Raw genomic sequence first — 9879 nt, 5'->3', positions numbered from 1 at the left:
ACAGCTTATGCATATTAATGAGTGAAATGTAATTTTTCCAGAGCTCTAGTTATTGTACTCATTTCAATTGTTTTTTATTTTGTTTTCCAGGTTCTTAATGGCCTTGTAATTAATGACCTGTGACTTAATAAAAATAATTGCATTTATATAGCATTTTTAATACCCAAAAAACGTTAGAAGAAGGAGGAGACTCACTTCAACTACAGCTCCCACCCGGGTGATGTACCGCAACTACTTGCTCCAGCAGCCCCAGTAGACAGCAGATCACTAATTGGGTCACTAAGAACTTTAGGATGTCCAGATTATACAAGTCTAGAGTGGAAATTAACAGGATACCAACAAGGGACATTACAAAGTAGTCCTCTAATTTGGACTACTTCCCTTTTGAAAAATGCCATTAGCTCTTTAATGACCCATTAGTTAGGACATCAGTTTATTGTCTCATTCAAAGAATAGCTCCTCCTACAGCACAGTGCCCCCTATACCCAGGCTAGAGCAACTTCGGTCCTGAGGGAAGTGTATCATCTGCTGGTCCACCAGTGCCACATACAGCAGCAACCTGGATTTCCTTGGAAATCTCCCATCCCAGTACTGACCAGGCTCAACCTTGGTGAGTTTCTGAGATCAGGCTACAAAATAGTAATGCTGCTTGTGACTTGGAGCATAACACAGAATAGGTGTAAAGGAAACAGAATCATTCAGAATGCATTTTCTGTTTATTCACATTTTACTGGCATATTTTTTTTTTCAAATGTGAACAGTTTAAAATATATATATATATGAATTTTGGAAATAGAAGATGGAAATGGAAGATTTATTTTAAATGATTTTGAAAAGCACTCCTGTTTTGCTAATTTGAACAATGTTGCCTCAGCATTCTAGGTTCCACAAATCACTGACTAATGGCTAATTAGTACTCCTCCACCAACATCCAAGTGTTCCAATATTATTTTGTGTTAATCATCTTTTGGTCAAACTCAACTGCCGTGGGTCCATTAAATATGTCCTTAAATTACTGAAAAACATTAATATAAATATGTTATTTATAATTTAAAGTGGGGGCTGCAAAAAGTTAAAAACATCCTTAGGGTGCAGATCAGGGCAATTCACTCAATTCACTGTCCAGGTCAGATGCCACATGGCAGGGGTCCTCCACTTTCCCATAATACAGCTCCTCTGCTTCAGCACCCTTTTCTGTTGCCTTCTGCAAGTGTCCCAGGGGTGAAGAGAGCAGAGTGTTGGCATGCACACCATCCGCCTCAGTACAGCAATAGTGCTTCTCGTTATTCACGGACGTGTCGATCATGGCAATGTCATCAGAACAGTGGTGCCAGTGGCTGTGTGCCTGGTGCCTGAAAGTGACATTCTCCTTTTGGTCATGTGGGAGTGAGCACAATGAGGCAAGGTCACCCTGTCCCACACTCTCCATGTCTTCATGAAACACAGCCAGGGGTGCTCCTTGCTGTTGCTTTACCATCCTGTGAAGACAGAGAGCAGTACTCTTCAAGTGACTTCATGTTGATGAGGTAGAAAGAGGTAGCCAGATGCAGTATCATGATCAGCCTAATATATTGCAATCATGAAGTGCACCAAATTTCCTGTGTGTTGACTTAAAATGTTTCCTAATGACTATCCATAGCATTGCTAGTATCAGTACCAAGTTAAGTTCCATCTACTATTATATGGCTTAGTTGTACTGTACATTTAAAATTATGTAAAATGTATGTATTCTAAAAGTATGGTAGAGGTGAATTGGATTAAAATATTATGCTGTGATCTCATCCTCTTTGCTTTTTCCAGACCCAGAGCAACAGACTGTGCTCTTTTTCATACTGCTGTGCTGTGTCAATTTCACCCTTTCAGTCACCCTTTGAAATGCCTCTCATTGCACCTTTTCTCGTCTAGGACTTCAGCTGTGGATGGAGCAGCACAAAGAGGTGCTTTCTCAGGGAAAAGGAAATCATCCTGCATCTCAGAAACAGGTAAAAATGTCACCTGAAAGAGGAAGGGAGTAAGAATGACATGCATTGTAAGATGCTGCATTTGTGTTTTATTGGCAGTCTAAACACAGAAGTAGCAACAATGCCTGCCTGAAAGTGCCATAAAGATACAAACAAGAAGGCTTGCATAACTCATGTGTCTATAATAATAAGAAATGACAGCTAAAATATACTATTACAAGGTCACAACATTCTCCATTCCTCTTTACTTTTAAATAGGTTTTGTGACATTTCATGGATACCACTAAAACAATCAAAACAAATGCCAAGAAGGAATTTTGAGTAGTGTAGTTTTTATACAGTATATATTAGCTTGTATATATAGTAACTTTTTACAGGTGTGCATTTCCAATTGTTTGTTTTTAGAATTTTGTCTTTTAAAACCAAATATGTAAGCCTGCAATGTTTTGTTGTTCATGTGCATTTATAGAGCCAGATGGGTACACTAACATGTTAAAAACTGTATTACTCATGCCCAGTGGTCATAATTACACATTTTGTAATCCGAATTTTCAAATCAGGTACAACTAAATATACAAAAAGCATGATTTACTGTCACTACATACATCCACAAGAATATCAGACCATTCTAAATATAAGCCTTTAGACACAGCGAGTCCAATCCATCCATCTCCAAGAACACTCTGGAGATGATGGACAGATAGCTGGATGAAGGCATGTGTTTTGTATAAATGGACAGCAACACATGCATACTTTTTCCTCCTTACCTTTGGATAGCATTGGCACATGCTCCAGATGATGCCCACAACCACCATGAGGATGCCCATAGCACAGAAGGTGGCATAGATCTGGGGCTCTTCAACACTCATGAGAAACATCCCAATCGTGACCACGAACAGCCCCAACACAATCAGACTGTACCGATATGGTTTATTATCTGCCATTTAAGCTACACAATTCAGAAGATCTGGTGCACAGCCAAAGACACAAGCAAGCAAACTCCTGTTATTCCTTCATAAATAAAGATCCAGGGATGTAAGTCTCAAATACAGAGGAGAATCTTCTGGAAAATCACGGTGAACTACTGCTGTGGTTTAGTCTCTTTCAGTGCTCTAAACACAGTGACATTGTGTAAGCACATGTAGTGTTTTTTGTACACAGGGACCTGCTTCAGCCTGGTCAGGCCAAGTTCCACCCAGCCTGGTTATGACCGACTGTAATCAATGCAAACTGACTCACTGCTAGGGCACTTGTAATGTGGCCTTATAATGTGACCTTGCCTCAGGCTCTCCTTGCAAGAGAATAGGATATCTGTACACCTCCATCTTTTGCGAGGGACCAAATCTAACCAGGCATGTGCCAGAAACCACAGGGAACAAGCTGGCATGGTTACACTTTTCAGAAGTCTGGTCCACATAACAGGTCATTGTGTAAGGTAAAGAATACTTGGATAAGTGTGTCCACTTCCATCTTTAAAAAAATAACCCATTACTCAGATTTCCCATTATGCCAAGGTTAAAGCCATTTAAAGCACATGACTGTGAAGGTAATAAAACTTAGAAATAAATAACAGGCCTTACTGCCCAATGACTGAACTGTCAATCTCGACTGATTGGATAGACATTGGTTTCAAAATTCTTTCTTTAATTCAAGGAGTCTTAAATAGCCCAACCTCACAATGGGTTATTAATGTAGGCTTTTTTGATGTTTTGTGTAATTCTTATTTCATTTTAACATGTAGAGGAAATGGGACAAACTTCTAAAGTCTGTTCTGTATTTTATTTATATTTTATTGGAATACAACTACAGCTGCAGGCCTAATGCAGTAATAGTAACAGAAAAGGCCTGAGTGTAGCTGCTTTAAAAGCAAATATACAATGAAACACAATTGGAATGACTGATCTATTATTAAAATTACTATAATATTTTTCTATGAAGTGTCCCTTAATGTGTAATACGTTTTGCAGTAATAAAAAAAATGTAACATAAGTGTTACCCCTTGGGTATTAAACATATTACATATGAATCATATTACATGAACACGTATCTTTCAAATAAAGCAGAACATCATATCTGTTTTTCATTAACTGAAAATTCCAGAAACATCCTGAATTTCCAGAAACGAGCTGGGCACCAGTCTGGCCAGCCACAAATGACTCTTGCCATTGTCCTGGCAAACCCATAAAAAAAGTTTACCATGATTAATCTGAGCACTCATCTTCCTTGCTTTTCCCCCAGGGCCATACCAGCACTTTTACTATTAACTGACTTTCTTGCACGACCTGTTTATATGATGTTCAGCTTCTAAAAGGGCAGAAGTACACTGTATGGATGCTTATGATCAGTCTGAGAACATGGAGCATTCCAGAGAGTCTGCTTGCTATGCTAGAGGAAGAAAGAAATATGACCTGTATCTGAAAGTGTCTAAGCCTTCAGCTTCATGTAGGTGAGCAATGTCTTGTCTGCTCCCTAGTACAGAAATAAACGACCAACCCTGGTATAAGAAGTGCTGTGTGGTTCTTAGGTTCTTCCAGGTCAGGCAGGAGAGAAAGTGTGGGAAAGGTTAAATAGCAGCTCTGTAATCCAAGCAGGGCATGAAAAAGAGTTTACTATTTACTCCTGCTGAGCTGCACTGTGTTTCTGTTTGTGGAGTCAGACATCCATCAGAGCCGTGCCGTGCTCATGGTGCTCCTCATAACAGTCTCGTATGAAGGCGGAGGGTCCAGGTCCCAAAGTGGGGGGTATCCCAGGATGCTGTGATGGCTGTGACTGGGAGGGGCTTGGACATGCTCTCTGTCTTCGGAAACAACTCTTCTTATCCTGTCAAGTCTCCTAGAAACACAGGAAAATAGAGATGTTCATGTAAATAGCATACTCTGACTGCCATTCCCCAGGCATTAATATACAATTGGTCAAGCACAGCTGAGGGTAGGGTGGGAATAATCGGACAGAGCTCTGTCGGCTCTGTATTCACAGAGCCCCCTGCAACCTCCTAGGTGTTTTGCAGGCAGGCATCATTATATTTTCTTAACTGCAATTTATTGTACTTGAAAGTAAAAGAGAATATCAATACTCATATAAACTACAAGAAAAAATTGTATTTTATCTATAATGGATGAGAGGATTTAAAAAAAAGAAGAGTAACATTTTTCAATCTAATAATCTCTGCCCACTGAATATGGCCCAGATGGCTCATTAACAAACTAATCCCTTCCTGCAGAATTCAACTTGGAAATTAAATAAGATAAAGAAAAATACAAAGAACCCATACTGTACCAACAAAGGCAGCTAAAACCAGATACATATACTAAGTTAATGATTGACAAAAATGATTAAATTAAGCTACCAATTTCATACTGAAAGGATTTGCTATTTATTCCCTAGGAACAGGCAATTTTGTGGTAGTGTGTGTGCAAAAGTTTTTATTCTTAGCTGCTGTGAAATTTGTTTTTCGCTCCTGTTGTGTAACTGTTGTGTGTGAGTGTTTGTGTGTATTGTCCTTTGGCCTTGTTGTTGTGCTTTGCTTAAGCATGTGGTATTCTCACATTCCAGCTGTTGTGAAGGTTTCATTTTCAGTCCAGTTATTGTGCAGTGATTGTGCATGTGTTATTATTACAGTCTAACTGTTGTGCGTTGTCCTGACATAAAGTCCTGTTTCACCTCAAGGGCTGCTGCACTTCAGAATATTATTGGTTTAGAGGGAGGGGTTACTGTTAACCAATCAGAGGTCTTAAATGTTGTCAAACTGTGTTGTATTAATGTCAGATGCTGTTGAAGTTAGGGGGCCTAGAAAGAATTGTTTATAACTAGTAAAAATGAAACCTGAATAGATACATCATAATAAAGAAAGCACACAGAAAAAAGCAGACATTCTGAGTGAAACACTTTGCCTGCTGACTACACATCCTTTCAATTTAACATTTGTTTTTTATAGAGAATGAAGTGGTACAGTCACACAGGAAGTGGGGAAATTGGAATGGTGCCCTCAGTATCTGCTCAGCCAATGCCCTGTCAGGATCTCAAGGATTCTGTGCTCAATGTTTAAATTTGGCACATTTTGTTTATTCTACAGACATGAACAACCCCTCCCACACAAAAGCTTTAACACATGCTGCTTTTATTATTCCAAGATTCTCATTACTGAAACAAGATCACATATCACAAAGACACTTCTTAAGAGAATGGTCTTTTTTTACTGGAATGGCAAAGGTTATTATACTTGGGAAAACAGACTAAAGGACAGCCATATTGTAGGTTTAAAGTATTTTGAAAGTGTTCCAAACCTTGGCCCCTTAAGATATTAGAAGTATTTCCATCAGGTCTGTACAGCAAATACATATCAAATCTATACAAATACAATACAAATCTATATAGAGGTCACAGATGTTACCACCCTTGCCAAACAATTAACTGAGTATTGCTTTTTGTTCTAATCAATTTAAACATAGTATTGTAAACCTTTTATTAGTCATCCATTATGTCTGCTATTCAATGACCCATACTTACAATACCTAACTCAACATTAACAGCAGAATACCAGAGAAAGTTGACTTCTGCCTTCTTTAGTGTGAAAAATGTCTGACCACAAGAACATAACTGAAAAACATAATTCCTTCTCAGTCATTTAGTTTACACCTTACTGATTTGAGAATATAATTTAGTCCATCTTGCTCAGGGGTTTGCTGGTAATTCTTAAAAGGATCCCAGCAAATTGCTGGGTAACAATGCTCTGGTGATTCATGACCCATTGTGTTAAAAAGTGTCTCCTGTTTTCAGTCCTATATGGACCTCCTCCTAAACACAATGTGTGATCAACTATGGAGCTGCAAACTATGTTATATGATAATATGTATTGCCATCCATGTCTGTACTCTGTTAATTTACCTGATAACTTTACTCATCCTTTATAGATATATTTTAAATTAAGAGTGACAATATTTTTTTTCTGCGTGTGTAAGACCTATATTACATGAGGGCAAACTCCAGGACCAAGAGTTTTCTGGTTTGATGAACCCACTGAGCTGTGATCAGAACTCAACCCAAGGACTAACGACTAAAAGATGACTTTCAACTCAGAAGGATGTCCTCCTCAGAAGACCAACATTACCAAAACAATATGTGAAACACACTGCACACCCACCTCTGTATGATAACAGCCTGGTTTCCATGGTAACGGGTGCAGGCCCCTAGGTGGAGTGGAAAGTGTCCTGTAGTGGTGACATGCTGCGATTTCATGGCCAAGTACAGTCCCAACACTATCAGGATGGCACCAAATACCGCCAAGGCCAGGCCAAACAATCTTGCTCCTTGGGCCTCCCAAGAGTTTCCTAAACATAGAAACATGAGGACCCCAGTACCCATGAGGAATATCCCCAGAGAGATGACTCCGCTGTGTACGGAAGGCATTTCTCCACAGCCTAGAGAAGCTCTGCTTCTGCTCACTTCTTATTATTTGCCTTCGTATGCAGGATTGCCAGACAAAAAGGGAGTGTACTCTATGTGTTTTAAATCACAACACAAAACCGGCCCAGCCACTTAGTTCTCACCCTCATTACTCCCTTGGGAGTGAGTCATGATGGAGGTGAAAGAAAACCCAGGCAAGTCCTAAACTAATGACAACAGAAAGGGCAAACTAAAGAGCACCACAAAGGTTATGAACTGCAGAACATTTCATGAACAATCACATTTTTCATTTGTTAAAATCAAAATCGGGTACTTCCTTGCAACAGCTGAGTTCACGGTCCACTCTCCCCCTTAATGTAGAGAAGTGCCTCCTTCCTGTGCTCAATTTGTATGCACTCCGGTGCCACGTACTATCTACAGTAGATATGGCCGATCTGTGCTGAGCCTGAAGTTCTGGTGTGGCTTTATCACGATTCTTAATTCCTTAGACAAATCTCCCCAATGTAGACCACTTCAGCAATTATGTATTTGCCATTAAGGCATGGAGTCCACTTCATTTAGGCAAAAGGAAATGGGCTCCCTCAGCGTAACTGCAGAGATTCCCAAGTAAAATGTAAAAACTTCAAAGGCAGTGCAGTCAAAGCGAGAGGGAGTCTAATGATTGGAAGGACTGGAAGATCCTGGCAAGTCTTGGACACCCACTGCAGGAACTGACAGCAATGACCAATCACCAGTCTGGGGTTCAGGAGGGGCCAACAGAAGAGATTAAACACTTCAAGGTGCTCTATGGAGAAAAAACATTATTAAAGGTACTTTATAAAGAAAATAAGTATGATCACTGTTTTAAATATAGCTGTGAGACAATAACACAAATGCATGTGAACAAGAAAGACTGTTAGATATCGTCTGCTGTTTACTCCTGTACACAAAAGCTGCATTTTTATCCCAAGCATTTTATGGCTTCGCCTATTAAAAATCTGCTAATAATGCTTTGTACATTATTCAGAATTATAAATAAAAAAGCTTTTGTAACCACATAAAATCACGAAATACTAGAATAATATATCACGACGTATATTTCTTCTTTTCTTTCTTACTGTAATTATTACCTTTGGAATATTTTTCGTACGTTTTGTGGGTAAACTAGTGTACACATTTTTTCTTGAAATGATATCCAAATTTGTGGGGTGTTATTCAACCATCCATCATTGAGCAAACTTTCCGGTTGCTTTTTATACTTTAATCGATAAATTACACAGCAAACAAAATAAAATTTTATAGACTGTATGTCACTTTGAAAAACAGGCATTCAGATCATAAACAATGAAACGCGGGACTACACCAATTTACTGTACACAGTGGGCGCAGCCCCACTCTGCTACTCTTCACATGCGTGTGTCTCAAAACACAAAAATATCTTTACATTAGTTTAATCTACTAGTTTTGCATTATATAGTTTGCATTCGAGGGGAATTGCGAAGAGAATCTCTCACATACAACCAGTAAGAAGATGTTTCCGTGCGGACAAAGCTTATTCTTACCTCTTAGTTGCTTGGAGGAAGACGGCTTTAGAGCGCTGCAGTTCCGCGAAGAAGATAGGGAAAGACCCGTTACTGCCAGAATTGTATATTTGTTACGTAAATGATCTTCGGTAAAGGACTGTTTTTATATATTTTAAATATGCGTAAGGCTAAAAACTGCACAGGATTTTTTTATCAAAACGGGCGACTTTAATTTTTTCAAAAACTTAAGATGTCGAGATAGTTTCTCTTCAACTCTTTTCGCGCTCCCTCTCTACGCAGTTGGCTGACTGTACTTCAACTTCTCCTAGGAAACTGTTCTATACAGGCTGTGCACTGCCACAATATCTGCATGCTCAAATCTTGTTTGTGTGTGCGTTTTAAGTCTATACTGTTAATTTCATCTAGTTAATGTCTTGCTATTTTAAAATTAACAGCACTTTGTTATCATGGATTAGTTTCCTTCCACTAACTGACTCTAATTAAACACTGTTGATTGACGGATAAATGAATACGTAGATTGGTGATCTTTAGGATGATGGAAGTTAATTTGTAGCACAACATCACTGATACAATTACAGCAGCAGCACTGACCTTCACAATTTGTCTTTTTTGTGCTTGTAATTACTACTGTACCTCTGCTTGCTCAGACTATTTCACTGCGATGTCTTACTGCTTGTACACCACTACTTTCACTGATGCAGCTAACAGATTATGTTAACTTCAGGTAATGTTAGTGGTGTTACTGTTAGTATATTTAAATACAGTATGTTGAGGAAATATTTAAACATACAATTTACAGATAATTATCGAGCACGTTAAAAAGATGCGTTCTCATAACAGACATCAATTCCTTTATTTTTTTAGAAATGTACAAAGTAACAGCCTTCACATGCAGATAAGTAAACTCCATCTAAGCGCATGTCAGATAATTAGCTTTATGCTCTATTACATATCGTCAGTGCCATTAAAATATAAATGCAACATCATATCAT

General features: G+C 38.7%; 2 protein-coding genes across 3 annotated transcripts; both read right to left on the bottom strand.

The window, feature by feature from the left end:
- Positions 1–704: 704 nt before the first annotated feature.
- Positions 705–3625, bottom strand: bsnd (barttin CLCNK type accessory subunit beta). Of its 2 annotated transcripts, none has more exons than XM_088927484.1 (3): positions 2729–3625; positions 1868–1995; positions 705–1478 (listed from the first exon to the last, which is right to left on the bottom strand). In XM_088927484.1, the coding sequence occupies exons 1-3, from the start codon at positions 2903–2905 to the stop codon at positions 1097–1099; spliced, it is 687 nt and encodes a 228-aa protein (XP_088783610.1). In that variant the 5' UTR covers positions 2906–3625; the 3' UTR covers positions 705–1096. The 2 variants fall into 2 exon arrangements, with proteins under 2 accessions (XP_088783610.1, XP_088783611.1); XM_088927485.1 differs by having other exon boundaries at positions 1892–1995.
- Positions 3626–3718: 93 nt separating this feature from the next.
- Positions 3719–9183, bottom strand: LOC148823642 (uncharacterized). The gene is made up of 3 exons (XM_088927486.1): positions 8906–9183; positions 7102–8148; positions 3719–4793 (listed from the first exon to the last, which is right to left on the bottom strand). Exons 2-3 carry the CDS (start codon positions 7365–7367, stop codon positions 4625–4627), a joined length of 435 nt encoding a protein of 144 aa, XP_088783612.1. The 5' UTR covers positions 7368–8148; positions 8906–9183; the 3' UTR covers positions 3719–4624.
- Between the last annotated feature and the right edge of the window lie 696 nt (positions 9184–9879).

This window comes from Atractosteus spatula, chromosome 11 (assembly GCF_055471065.1).
Source record: "Atractosteus spatula isolate fAtrSpa1 chromosome 11, fAtrSpa1.hap1, whole genome shotgun sequence".
NCBI classification, from domain to species: domain Eukaryota; kingdom Metazoa; phylum Chordata; class Actinopteri; order Semionotiformes; family Lepisosteidae; genus Atractosteus; species Atractosteus spatula.
Note: the sequence above shows the minus strand (reverse complement) of the source record. Positions and strands in the feature narration are given on the sequence as shown.